We start from the raw sequence: 14,546 nt of genomic DNA, 5'->3' as shown, positions 1-14,546 counted from the left end.
GACTGAAGGATGCATTCGCACCAAACGCCAAGATCTCTTTGTTTTACTTTAGTTGCGTCCTCGTGGACAAGTAAGAACAAAGATAGGCAGACTTGGCAAATACAAAAGAAAATACCAACATGTTCCCATGTGAACAACCCAAGGTGACAGATTTTGAAGCAGCCAGCAGCAGCTCCAGGTAAACACATTACATCACCTGAGGGCAAACTGGGAGTCAAGTTGAGGTGAGAAGTCAAAATGCTATACATCAAGTTGGAGATCAAATCTATAACCTGAGGGGCCGACACGTCTTCACAAACGGCTCATTAAACTACTAGTGAGTCATGTGACTTCTGTTTACGAGCACTAATTGGCTGTTAATTGGTTCGAGGTGTGAAACTAAACAAAACACGTACAGAAAAGCTGCAAAATCAGCTTCTCTACTCTGGATAAGACCGGAAAATGATCATCGTTTACATCCACAGTGACTACGTTTACATGCACACTAATATTCCACCATTATTAAGAATATGACGGGTCATGTAAACAGCATATTCTGTTTGGATATTCTGAATTAGGCCTTATTCTGAATGGAGCATTATCCGATTAAGACATGAGGGATATGCTGATATTATTCAGGTTTTAGGAGCATTCTTTGGACATATATACAGTAGCACATTTAGAATATGCCTCTCAATTCGGGTTTTTAGGGCGGTTGCGTCACACGGCCTCTTGCCTGTTTATGGTCAGCTCTGTGCGTCATACACAAACCAACTAGTCAACAGTTTGCAGAGATGCATGCCCAAAAGAAAAGTAATAAATAAATAAATACAAAAAATAAATAAATAAATCAAATCAAATCAAGTCTATTAATAAATAAATAAAAATTGAAAATAAATAAATAAATAAATAAAATAAAATAATAATAATAATAATAATAATAATAATAAAAACACATAAATAAAAAACAATAATAATAATAACAATAATAATACAAATAATAATAAATGAAAACTAAAAAAATATCATTAATAATAATAATAATAATAATAATAATATATATTTTTTTTAAATAAACAAAAACAAAAAGAAAATAATACATTTTTAAAAAGCCCACATTTCTGGTCGGAAGGTGAAACACACCTACATTTAAACATCATGAAAGACTTGGATATCAACAGTTTGTTTTGGATGTGCGCAAATATCACAACGTCGACCTTTTCAAGACGGTGGTTGAAGGAATGAAAGAGGGAAGCTGCATTCACACGGTCCAACAAGTCCACCACCAGTTACATTAAACAGAGTATGCACGGGCTGCACGTAAATGGGAATATTAGTGGAATATTCATTTTCATTAGCCATGTAAACAGCTTAGTAGGAATATTGTCTTTTTCGGAATAAGGGCAAAAAACTGAATATTTTGAGCATGTAAACGTGGTCGCTGTCAACCCCACAAATATATCACTGACGCACACATACAAACATTCACACAGTATCCAGTTACATTTGTACAAGTGCACAAATAAACACATGCATACCTGCAAGCTGCAGGCCTGCACAAACACACTGACACATGCACACACAAACATTTAAGATCTAAAAAACACATGTGAAACACTGCGGCACTGGACAGACACACACACACACACACACACACACACACACACTTGTGTAGGGATCTTCCTATAAATACCAAGGTATTATGGTGATATGATTTTAATGATACACTGTAATATAATATTTTGTGTTTTGTCTGCTAAAATTGTGTGAAAATATACATTTAATGCTCTTTTTTTTGTGATGGGAATGATGGTACAGCACTGATCCAGCCACACACACACACACACACACACACACAATAAATACTTCAATGTACTCTGCAGTATACAGGATGTCACTCTTGAGTGCACAGATAGAAATTGTACAAACACTCATGCAATTCCAATTCAATGTATGGTTATTGCCGTCAGACACACACACACCCTAACCCTGCCAGCTCTCTGCGGTGTGGTGCTGTGGCGGTGTGGCGGCGTGGTGTCGGTGCTCACCAGGTCGTCCAGGATGGTGACGGGGAAATCGAACATGCACATCTTGACGGGCTGAGCGAGGGCTCTGTGCAGGCTGAACAGGGACTTGGCTTCCATGCTGCTGCTGCTGCACACTGAATGCACCGCGCTGCCGCCACCGCCGCTCGACCGCTCGCAGCAAACATACAAAAATAAAAATGTATAAAAAGAAAAATCATGAAGGAACTCCCCAAGCTGGCTGCTCGCTCGCTCTGCTTCTCACCGAACACTGCGAGGAATCCGTCTCAGAGAAAAAAAGAGGAACCCCGCCACCTCCTTCCTCCTCCTCCTCCTCTTCCTCCTCCTCTTCCCAGCCACCAACAAACCCTGCACTCCCCTCCTCTCCTCTCCCTCTTCCTCCCTCCCTCACCAGGGAACGTCTAAACTGCCAGCAGCTGCTCTCTTGTCTTTCCTTCTTCTTCTGGAGGTATTGCCCAACAGCTCAGCAACACTCAGCTGTTATGGCACAACCGCAGTGTGTTTCTCTTCTTCTGCTCACTCTTGCCACACAATCGCATGCCAGACATTAAAAACAAAACAAAAAAAATGTCCAAATGAAATGCAGCAGGTACACAGAGGAGGTTATGAGTTGCCGTCTTGACTCTCTTATGCTTCATTATGCTGCAGCGATTTAATCAGGAGAGGACGACGGCTCTGTTTTGCTCCTGTAGTGCCAGACAGTCTGCGTGAGCCCATTAAAGATGAAGCAGCTTCTGAGGCTGATGTATGAATCAGCTCTCATTAATGATGCTGGTAAACGTAGAACCAGACGTTCTGGCAGGTTACCAGCTCTCATCTGAAAATGTGTTTTTCTTGTGTGGATATCTGTTGCTGCTGTGACTCCTGCCTTTCGGTTATTAAGGATTTGATGGTGCTTTAGAAAGTCGGTGCTGTCGTGTTTCACCTGTTACACACTCAGAGACCACCTGTCAATCAAACACTGACGTCATTCAATTTAATTTACTGTGAACGAGGGCTGTCAAAGTTTACGTGATAATAACGCCACAAATTTCTTAGTAAAGCTAGAGTGAAGATACCGGTATCATATGAAACTAAAAAACCTGATGAGTCCATCGGTACCAACCATGTCATACTAGCTTGTCATGAAGGAGGTTAAATAACGCTCCAAACCTCCGCTAAATTTTGGTGAGGAAAAACTAACATGTCCATTTTCAAAGGGGTCCGTTGACCTCTGACCTCCAGATCAGTGAATGTAAATGGGTTCTATGGGTACCCACGAGTCTCCCCTTTACAGACATGCCCACTTTATGATAATCACATGCAGTTTGGGGCAAGTCATAGTCAAGTCAGCACACTGACACACTGACAGCTGTTGTTGCCTGTTGGGCTGCAATGTGTGGAAAAACCACCAAAGATAAGGAGTTATTTTCAATATTACTGTTACCAAAACTACTGTGGTATGGTTGCAAACTGTTCTTTTTAAACTCACATGTCACTATTTGTTACTGATTGTTAATCATATGTGTATCCTTTGCAGTTTTGAATGTCATACGCACATTGTTTTGTACAACTAACAATAAATTTGTGACATTTTTTTGGAGAAATCTTGAGCTTGTTGTGTCAAAATAACCATATTTTATTTTGGGTTAAAGAACCCCAGACTAGTAGTGAACTATAAGGTGTTTAGAGCAGTAAATGTTAAAGCTATCAAGATGAATCACTGATGATGAATATGAAAATGTCACCGATTATCACTTTAAATGTGCAGAAGTCACACTTCAGTGATGTTGGTGTGAATCTATGTGTTGTTCGGTTCCGACCTTTGACGGCTCATCATCATTTCTAGGGTCCAATAGGGTCATTTATTAAATGGCCAGTTAATTAATAGGTTATTTTTTAAGTTATGGCTCAAAATAGACAAAAAGATGTTTCATAATAACGTATTATGAATCAGGTTAGCAGCCAGTCGTGCTGTATGTACACACGTAGAGCTGCAACGATTAGTCGATTAATTGATCGGCAGATAATAAATCAACAACTATTTTGATGATCAAATATCATTTAAGAAAAAAAATGCCAAACATATGACTGGTTCCAGCTCATCTGGTTCCAGCTCCTAAGATGTGAGGATTTGATGCTAATACAAGATAGTAAACTGAATATCTATTTGAAGATGTCACCTTGGTGTACGGGACATCTATCTTCTGACATTTTATAGACAGAACGCTGAATCGAAAAAATAATCAGAAGGTTAATCTATCATGAAAATAATCATTAGTAGCAGCCATATACATAAACATAACCTTTTAGACAGAATGAAATTAACTATATAAAGACAACAGGTTCTAAAAATAACCAGAATCACCGCCTCGCCATCGTATGCCTCCGCCAACCAGTCAAGTGTCAGTTTACATCCATCTCTGTCCAAAATGTCATTAGTAAATGTCTTTAGTAAATGTCATTAGTAAATGTCTTTAGTAAATGTCATTAGTAAATGTCTTTAGTAAATGTCTTTAGTAAATGTCTTTAGTAAATAGACATTTGTGTGAAATAGTCATAATTAGCATATTAATTCTTGAATTCGCCTAAAAAGTGCCGTACAGAAGCAAAACAAAATCATTTCTTTCCTATTGTCATATTGTACCGACATGGCCTGTGTTGAACAATAAAATATTATAAATATAATGAGCGTTTCAGTCCAAAATGGCGGCAGCGGCTGTCAATAAAAACACCGGAGTTTTGTGTCTTTGCTTCTATACTATTTGGTGAAGAGGACCTGCTCTCTCTGTAGATATGAAGGACTCATTCTAAGCGAACGAAAACACAACCATTCTTAGTTTCAGGTGATGATACACTGACGAAAACATAGTTATGAATATTATATTCAGTGACACACTGGTGCTTTGAAGTATGGAGACGATTATGTGACCGATGCTTCTTGTTTCGCAGCCATTTGTCGACGCGTATCCATTTGTAAAAAGCCTCATTCTTTAACTGCAAAGTCTAGTTTGATTCGAGTTTCATCACCCAGGTGCACTTCACTGCATCGATTCAATTTCACGACCATATGAGCTGCAGTCAAACTCCTGGACCACATCACACTAAACGGGCTTCATTTTAGGAGAAACTAAACATTTACCTTCATAGTAAACTATTAAATATTCTCAGTGTGCATTAGATGTAGTTTTTCTGCTGTGTGTAGGTGAGGGGTTCCCCTCAACAGCAGGTCCTGCAAACTCTAACAAATACTTCTAGTCGATCTCGTCGTACTGTATGTAGGTCACACGGCTTTTACCCCAAATGGCTGAAACCGCAATAGAAAGGAAGTTTGCTTCGACCTGAAAAAAGAACAACAACCTTCAGTTCTGTGAAAATGTGTCTGTATTTGGTTTTTGAAAGCCTCTGAGGTTTGTTTTTTTTATCTCACCTATCGCACACGTCATGCTGCTTTGCCCACGTTGTGTTTCATCCTCTTGCAAACTAAACTGAGCTCAATTCAAACATCCACGCTTCATAATTACATTACCGCGTCTTTGGGGGAATATATTGCGAAATAAAAACGCAACGATCCTGCAAAATGAGCAACGTGTTCACACATTCCTCATTTTAAAGCTTCTCTCAGCTGCTAATATTTGCATTTCTGCAGGACAGTCGGTCTAATTATGTGAAGTGTGTGCTGCTGGCTCTGAGTCCAGGCTTGTAGTCTTGGGGAATTTAAACAGGCGAACAAAGGCAGACTTCAACCCCGATTCACATGCAAATGATGTTCCACGTCGTGATTTAAAAGTACAGCAGCGAGTGAAGATGAAGTGCTGTTGCTATAAAAAAAAAGCAGCGAGACAGTAAAAGAAGAAGAAGAAGAAGGAGGAAGAAGAGAGCGCAGCTGAAGGGAAAAGAGCAAAGAGGGTCTGAAACACCACTGGGAACTGCTTTCAGATGCAAAGGCCGTCCCACAGCTGAATACTGTAGGAGAGCCGTTGTCATGGAAACAGGGAGGCAAAGCCAGCTCTTCATAGGGCTATATAAGACCAACCCCTCCTCCTCCTCATCCTCCTCTTCCTCCTCCTCCTCCTCCTCCTCCTCCTCCTCCTCTACAGATACCCGGCCAGGACAGGAAGCCAGACTGTAACCTGCAGGTCCGCTTCCTGTGGCCTCAGACAAAGACAGGACGGGCAGCGCAGGTACACAAGAGGTCAGTTCATCATCTGCAACACGTGACTGCAAACTGTAAACCATCATTACTGCTCTCAGTGACTACGTCTACACACAAAATCATTTTCTTCCCTCCTAATATTCCTACGAAGCTGTTTAGATGGCTAATGAACAGGAATACTCCACTAATATACCCATTTACATGCAGAGGACTTGTTGGACCGTGTGAACGCAACCTCCCTCTTTCCTTCCTTCCCCCACCATCTTGTAAAGGTTGGCGTTGTGATATTTGCACGTATCCAAGAACCTGTTGATATCCAAGTCTTTCATAATGTTTAAAAGTAGCTGTGTTTCTCCTTCTGACCAGAAATGTGGGCTTTTTAAAAATGTATTATGATGATGATTATTATTTTCTTATTTTGTTTTTGTTTATCTATTTATTTTAAATATATTATTACTATTATTATTATTTTCTATTTTTATTTTTATTTTTTTATTATTATTATTGTTATAATTTCCAACATTATTATTATTGTTATTATTTTATTTTTATTTTTGTTTATCTATTTATTTAAAAAAATATATTATAATGTGTTTTATTTATTTTATTTATTATTTGTATTTATTTATTTTTATTGTCATTATTATTCTTATTATTTTTCATTTTTAATCTTCATTTTTTTATTTTATTTTTTATTTTTTTTATTTTTAGAAATCTCTAGAAAGGGCTTTTTCTGGGGGCATGCATCTCTATCCCAGCCTTGCAAACTGTCGGCTAGTTGGTTTGTGTACAACGCATAGAGCTAGACGTAAACAGGCAAGAGGACAGGTGTCGCTAACTGCAATTGAGATGCATATTCTGAATGCGCTGTATACATCTCCAAAGAATGCTCCTAAAACCAGAATAATATTGACATATCACACATGTCTTAAGAGGAAAATGCTCCATTCGGGATGATTTGGAATATCATGGAATATGCTGTTTACACGACCCTTATCAAATTCTGAATATGGTCATATTCTGCATAATAGTGGAATATTAGTGTGCGTGTAAACATGTCATCGTGATCTAGTGACTAATAATAAGAAGTAGTGACGTAAAACTTACTGTAACATTTAACACAAGGCTCTGGATTCAGCTCATACTGAAGAGAATCAACTATTTCAGCTGCACACAGAGTCTGTTGAACCGTGCAGCTCCGTGTTTGCTGACCTCAGATTTTATCTTTTTGTGTTTTTGTCACCACAGCTGGTTGCTTTTGTTCTACTGTAAAGCTGCTTTAGTGGAGAAACCGCCTCCACGCCTCCAAGCTCAAAATGTATAATGTTATGATCAATTAAAAACAAAAATAAGAACATTAATCTGCCAATTATTGTCTCTATGAATCGTTTGGTCCATAAAATGTCAGATAATAGTACAAACATGTCAAAGTTCATGTCTTAAAATTGCTTATTTTGACCAACCAATAGTCAAAAACTCAACAATGTTCAGTTTAATTTGATAGAAATCTAAGGAAACCAGCAAACACACACATTTCAGAGGCTGAAACCAAAAAATTAAGTAAACAAATAAATCTAATTTCAGGATTATGTTGATATATTTGTGCTTAATATATGTAGGGCTGCCCGATATTAGGGAAATATGAAATATGTGATCACGTTGCTGAATATTGTGATATTAATGCGATAAATAAACAGATAGTTCAGTTCTGCTGCTTTTTACTGAACATTGAATTGAACACAAAAGGCACCAATAAAAATCCCTGAGTGCAATATATCTCAGTCTTTCGCAATGTGTTTATCGCGCAAGTTGACATCGCAATGGAGATAAAAAATGATATATTGTGCAGCCCTAAATATAATGCAATAATGGTGATATTAGCACCAATACAAACAGTGTATTCAGGAAAAATCCCATGGGATCCAATGTTTTTCCAGATTTTAACCTGTATCTTGAAAATAAAATCTGATTATTCCGTCACACCTCATGTTTCAGAGCCGAGAGGAACGAAAATAACAAAAACATCGGTATTGGTAATCGGCCAAATTGTTATTTTAAAAATCGGTATCAGGACAGAATTTTGCAATCGGTGCATCCCTATTTTATTTTATTTTATTTTATTTTATTTTATTTTATTTTATTTTATTTTATTTTATTTTATTTTATTTTATTATTTTATTTTATTATCTTTGTTTTTATTTTATTTTATTTTATTTTATTTCATTTTATTTTATTTTATTATTTTATTTTATTTTATTTCATTTTATTAGAAATGTGGACTTTTCTTTCGGGCATGCATCTCTACTCAGGCCTTGCTGGGAACTGTCGGCTAGTTGGTTTGTGTACAACGCACAGAGCCGGCCGTAGGAACAGATTTCATGCCTCTTCTGTCACTGACAGCCTGTTTTGTATCCTGAACACTTCAAAAACTGAATAAAATTGATAAAAAATTCAGAAGGTGCAGCAGCAGCCAGACTGGATGTTTCTGGCCTGCAGACAGAGTCTCTCTGGATGCAAAACGTTCACTTCACTCAGCATGAACAACACGCCTGCAAATGATTACAGTGTCTGTCTACATCTGATCCGGTCACTTGGAAAATTACAAAACGTCGGCCGAACAGAAAAACAAATTAGAGCCGAAACAAACAGCTGACGATGAGTAGAATGAGCAGAGCAAAACACTCAGCAACAAGTCGAAATATAACACCGCTCGCTCCAGCATTCTGCAACACTGTTCATACATTTTCTCCACAGCACAAAAAAATGCTTTTGACGAGACATTTCAAGGACAGGCCCTTCCTCCGTACACACATAACTAATGCTGCTAGGGAAAAAAAAGGCCCTTGGGACTAAAAACCGGAGAAAAAATGTCTGATTCTTGTCACATTCCATCAGACAAAGAAGTCAGATATGCTTGGAGTGAAGTCAAGCTTCAAGAACAGAGTGGTTTCTGGAGCGCCGTGCAGGAAATGGGAGCAACAGAAAAAGCTTACAGCTTTATCTACGATTCCTACAATAGGAGGAAAGAAAAGGCAAAATACATGTTTCTAAAGAGGATAAACATCAATAATACCAGAGAGAGGAAACAGGATTTAGGAGGAGGGAAGAAGAATAAGAGAAGGTTGTTTACAGTGAGTTAAACAGACGCAACGGGACGCCTCAGCGGTGACCTTTGACACCGTTGTGTTGGAATAAACCTTCCAGCGTCATAAATGTTGGTTTACAAGATGTTGAACTTTTATGAGTTGAAACAATTAGTCGATCGACAGAAAAATGATTGGCAACTATTTTGATAATTGATTAACACATAATATAATAATATATAATTATACTCTCTGGTTGCTGCTTCTCCAATGAGAAGATTTCCTGCTTTTCTTTGTCATATATCATTGTTATGATATATTAATGTATAGTTGGAGACAACATGGTCCATGCAAGTACGTGAATGCAAATGACGCATCGTAAACAGAGCAGACTGAAGCAATAGCAAGCTAGCAATATGGAGAAGCAGAATGACAATATTAGGCAAATAAAGAACAAATATATAATAATAAGTAAAAGTATAAAAACAACTTTCCCAAACTCACAGCCAGCCGAAAAACTCAACAATATCCAACTAATAATGAAAATTCATCCAGAATTCATCCATTATTCTGTTCAGGGTCATACAAGGGCTGGAGAATATCCCAGCATGCATTGGGCAAGATGCGGACGTATACCAAGGCTTCGTCTGAAATCTCATACTATGCACTACATACCCAATATGTGTATTATCGTATTGTAGTATGTATCTCTTCAGACGCACTGAGCAGTAATTAACGTCGTCACTTCCTGAGAGCCTCCTTGCCGGTTGGAGATGTGTAACCATGGCAGCCTGTACCAACCTCACATGAGAATCAAAGTCTGAAGTAATTTAAAATATGTATTACAGCTAGCAAAGTGAAATCTTACAGTTAAATTGAAGAGTTATTGACGTACTGAGCTGTCTGTCAACGTCTGTTATGAAAGTTGTCGTCACTACCGCATTGCATTGTGGGACATTTAAGCCGCCATAGTGTCCAGCGTTGCATACTGTAATATTTCACTGGAAAGTGTATGCAATTTGCGTACTATTGAAAAATCTCACATACTGTTTTAGCACACTAAATAGCATGTTAGTGTGGAATATCGGAAGCAACCCACAATCAATCGATATCAAACAATTAATAGGTATTGATTAGGCGTAATGTCCTGCTGAGTGGCTAATAGATTGATTGACTAAGAGTTTCCAATCATCAATAAAAGAACCCTCTCCAGCAGACCAGAGTATCTCCTCTGGTCCTCACATCCCTGACGCTCTGATGTATTATTGATGTTTTATGGTCATTGATGCTGCCGTGGGAGTAAACAAGAGGAAGTGACCCCCCCTCCGCATCCCACCAGCGACCCCCCCTCAGTCCTTGGACGGAGGAGGTTATGAGCTCCTCTGACTGGAGGATATTTCCTCGAGGACTTCCGGTCGGCAGCTGATAACAACACTCAGGATAATGAGCCTGAACGCAAGAGGATGCAACAAACACCAGTTTATTTGTAGAAAACCATATTTTTATTTATCGGTTATTTTTTCAATTAATCTATTAATTGCTTAGCTTTTAAAATGTTGGGAAATAAAAATAAATGTTCTTTGCAAGTTCTCAGAACCCGGAGTGTCGTCTCTTAATTGCTTATTTTAGTCTGAACAAGTGTTAAAAACCCAAACAGAGTCTGTTTATAATCATATGAGATATGAGAAAAGCTGCAAAATCTCACCCTGTAGAAACTGATTAATTGATTGATGGTTTCAGCACTATTTCATACTCTTTTTAGCCGATACTAATTTATTAATCACTACCACGATGCATACGTTTATACATATTTGTTCAGGGTTTAGTGCATTGTATTTTCCAGTGAATGTACTATATTGTATTCTAATGCTTATTTTAAGGTTGTAACTAATACGTATTTCCATTATCATTAAATCATTTAGTCCACAAAATGTCAAAAATGATGACAATCATCATCACACACTCCCAAAGTGAAGCTGATTTGTCTACTGTCAAAAAAATATATATAATCAGTTTACAATGATATAAAACACAAAACCAGCAACTCTGTGGGTTTTTTCACTTGATAAATGACACAAATCAATGTAATCACTTTAGTTCTGTAAGGATTAGTTGATTAGTTGATTAATCACTTCATCAATTGACAGAAAAGTAGTTGCCAACACTTTTGATGGATTAATGTGGCGTAAAAATGGCAAAATTCTTCTTATTCAGGCCTATTAAATTTGCGTCTTTTCTCTGTTTTATATCATTTTTTGGATAGTTGTAACATGTGATTGTCATTTTCCTATATTTTATGACATATTTTATTAATAATTTGCATTGCATTAACTCTCATCAATTTATTTTCAGGTTTTTTTTATCAACTAATCACTTTTGTAAGTATTTATCTTGCACAGATTGACCTAGTTTTGGTCTCTTGACTCTGCTGCTGTAACACCCACATTACTACTCAGGATTAAATAAAGTCTCATTTACAGGCATCAGAAGATAATTAAAACTAGTTCTGCCACACAGAAAATCAATTAAAATTAATAAATTAATAAATATTCTCATATATTTGGATTTTGTACAGTTGGTAAATATAAAACAATTAAACTAAGATATTACATTGGGCTCTGGGAACTTGTAATTGAATCATTTTATAGACTAAACACCTAAAATGACTGGCAAAAGACTATTAAAAAAGATAATTTATGATGTGTGACACTGCTAATAATAAAAGCATCCCTCCAATGCCAGACTCCAGAGGTGTATTTCTAAAAATAAATAGCAGCTGGAGACACAGAGGGAGAGAGAGGTCGACTTAAAGCAGAAAGAGAGAGAGAGAGAGATGGATGGGATGAAGGTTATACTGATGGGAAATATTAAGAGGTATTGATCACCTGAACAATCACTGCACAAACAATCAATTCTTCCAGATACAAGCTGAGAAAAGCAGGTCTAATTAACGCCCTTATTACCAAATATGCAAATGAGCTCAGGTGTGCATCATTTCTTTAATTTGACTCTCCACAAAGACGATAATAATGTTCTTACCTGTTTTTCCAGCATGATCATTCTCTCAGTATCATGACCTTCATGGAGAATGTGTCCATGCGAGTTTCACCGTTCAGACTCCGACAGCATCTTCTTCTTCACGGATGGAAAAATAAAATAAAAGGTTTTTTTTTATTCTAATTAGAATTAGGAGGCCAGCAGACAGAGAAAGGTGTTTTATCCTTCAGAGAAATGATCCTCAGTGGCTGCAGAGAGTCTCCACATGCAAATAAAAAGAGATTAATGTTTATGCATGGAGGAAAAACAAGCCTCGACTAGCTGAACCAGCTAAACCTTTAGCATTAGAGAGATTTTTATTTGTCTCCTCTTGTCTTCATCCATCGCAGCTCCGCTCCTTTCTCTTCTACAGCTGCACAGTATCCTCGATCATCGATCATCGATCATCGAATCTCACGATCAGATCCTCGACGACGACATCCCCCCAATGAGGAGTGGTCAGTCCCGGGGAAGATGTGTAACACTGATGCTTAAATGGATGCTGCTGCTGCTGCTGAGTGGGAATCTCTCCGCTTTCACTGAAGGAGGACAAGACGCTGCTGCTGCATCTCTGAACAACGACGATCCATGAACGCACCACAAGTAGAAGGCGGAGGCGACACAGACGCTCTTGAACACACCCCAATGTATACTTTTAATTAAATAAAATACATAAAAAATAGAAAAAATAATTAAAAAAAATACACACTTTTAATTAAATAAAATAAATTAATATATAAAATACAAATAATAACAAATAAATAAAAATATATATATATACACTTTTAATTAAATAAAAAATAAAATTAAATACTTAAATACAATTTAAAAAATTATAAATAAAAAATAAAAAAATACATACGTTTAATTAAATACAAAATAAAATAAAATACATATTTAAAAGGGTTAGGGTTAGGACTCTGAAAAATGTCTGAAAAAAAGTTTGAAAAATGTCGGAAAAAAAAAAGTCTGAAAAAAAGTTTGAAAAATAATGGAAAAAAAGTCTAAACAATGTCTGAAAAAGATTTAAAAAAAAATAAATAAAAAAGTCTAAAAAATGTCTGAAAAAAAAGTCTGAAAAAAACAATTTGAAAAATGCTGGAAAAAAAGACTCGGAAAAATGTCTGAAAAAAAAAGTTTGAAAAATGCTGGGAATGAAAGCCTAAACAATATCTGAAAAAGATAAAATAAATAAAAAAAAATGTCTGGAAAAAAAAGTCTGAACATTTTTTTTGAAAAATGCTGGAAAAAAAGACTCGAAAAAATGTCTAAAAAAAAGTTTGAAAAATGTTGGAAAAGAAAAGTCTAAACAATGTCTGAAAAAGATAGAAAAAAAAAAAAAAAAAAAGAAAGTCTGAAAAAAATGTCCGTAAAAAAAAAGACTCGAAAAAATGTCTTAAAAAAAAAAAGTTTGAAAAATGCTGGGAAAGAAAAGCCTAAACAATATCTGAAAAAGATAAAATAAATAAAAGAAAATGTCTGGGAAAAAAAGTCTGAAAAAAAAAATTAGAAAAATGCTGGAAAAAAAGACTCGGAAAAATGTCAGAAAATAAAATTTGAAAAATGTCTGAAAAAAATGTCTAAGAAAAAGTTTGAAAAATGTTGGAAAAGAAAAGTCTAAACAATGTCTGAAAAAGATAGAAAAAAAAAAAAAAAAAGAAAGTCTGAAAAAAATGTCCGTAAAAAAAAAGACGCGAAAAAATGTCTTAAAAAAAAAAAGTTTGAAAAATGCTGGGAAAGAAAAGCCTAAACAATATCTGAAAAAGATAAAATAAATAAAAGAAAATGTCTGGGAAAAAAAGTCTGAAAAAAAAAATTAGAAAAATGCTGGAAAAAAAGACTCGGAAAAATGTCAGAAAATAAAATTTGAAAAATGTCTGAAAAAAATGTCTAAGAAAAAGTTTGAAAAATGTTGGAAAAGAAAAGTCTAAACAATGTCTGAAAAAGATAGAAAAAAAAAAAAAAAAGAAAGTCTGAAAAAAATGTTCGTAAAAAAAAGACTCGAAAAAATGTCTTAAAAAAAAAAAAGTTTGAAAAATGTCTAAAAAAAGTTTGAAAAATTTTGGAAAATAAAAGTCTAAACAATATCTGAAAAAGGTAAAAAAAAAAAAAAAGTCTGAAAAAAATGTCCGTAAAAAAAAAATCTGAAAAAAAGAATTTGAAAAATGCTGGAAAAAAAGACTCGAAAAAATGTCTGAAATTTTTTTTTGAAAAATGTCTGAAAAAAATGTCTAAAAAAAAGTTTGAAAAATGTTGGAAAAGAAAAGT

The 14,546-nt window shown here is 35.9% G+C and overlaps 1 protein-coding gene and 1 long non-coding RNA gene across 3 annotated transcripts in view; one reads left to right on the top strand and one right to left on the bottom strand.

Moving 5' to 3' along the window:
• The window catches only part of si:ch211-251j10.3 (uncharacterized protein LOC799483 homolog), a 66,049-nt gene extending 53,385 nt beyond the window's left edge, over positions 1-12,664 (bottom strand). Inside the window, exon 1 of one of the 2 annotated variants that reach the window (XM_037779072.1) lies at positions 12,282-12,664. In XM_037779072.1, coding sequence (XP_037635000.1) covers positions 12,282-12,302 — 21 coding nt within the window. In that variant the 5' untranslated portion in view covers positions 12,303-12,664. Of the gene's footprint in view, positions 1-2,027; positions 2,347-12,281 lie in introns of those variants that run through there. The other variant, XM_037779067.1, reaches the window with a different exon arrangement.
• Positions 4,844-12,949, top strand: LOC119493609. The gene is made up of 2 exons (XR_005207999.1): positions 4,844-6,198; positions 12,652-12,949. It is a non-coding gene; the product is annotated as an uncharacterized LOC119493609 (long non-coding RNA).
• Positions 12,950-14,546: the final 1,597 nt, after the last annotated feature.

Source organism: Sebastes umbrosus, chromosome 8 (genome assembly GCF_015220745.1).
Source record: "Sebastes umbrosus isolate fSebUmb1 chromosome 8, fSebUmb1.pri, whole genome shotgun sequence".
NCBI lineage: Eukaryota > Metazoa > Chordata > Actinopteri > Perciformes > Sebastidae > Sebastes > Sebastes umbrosus.
Note: the sequence above shows the minus strand (reverse complement) of the source record. Positions and strands in the feature narration are given on the sequence as shown.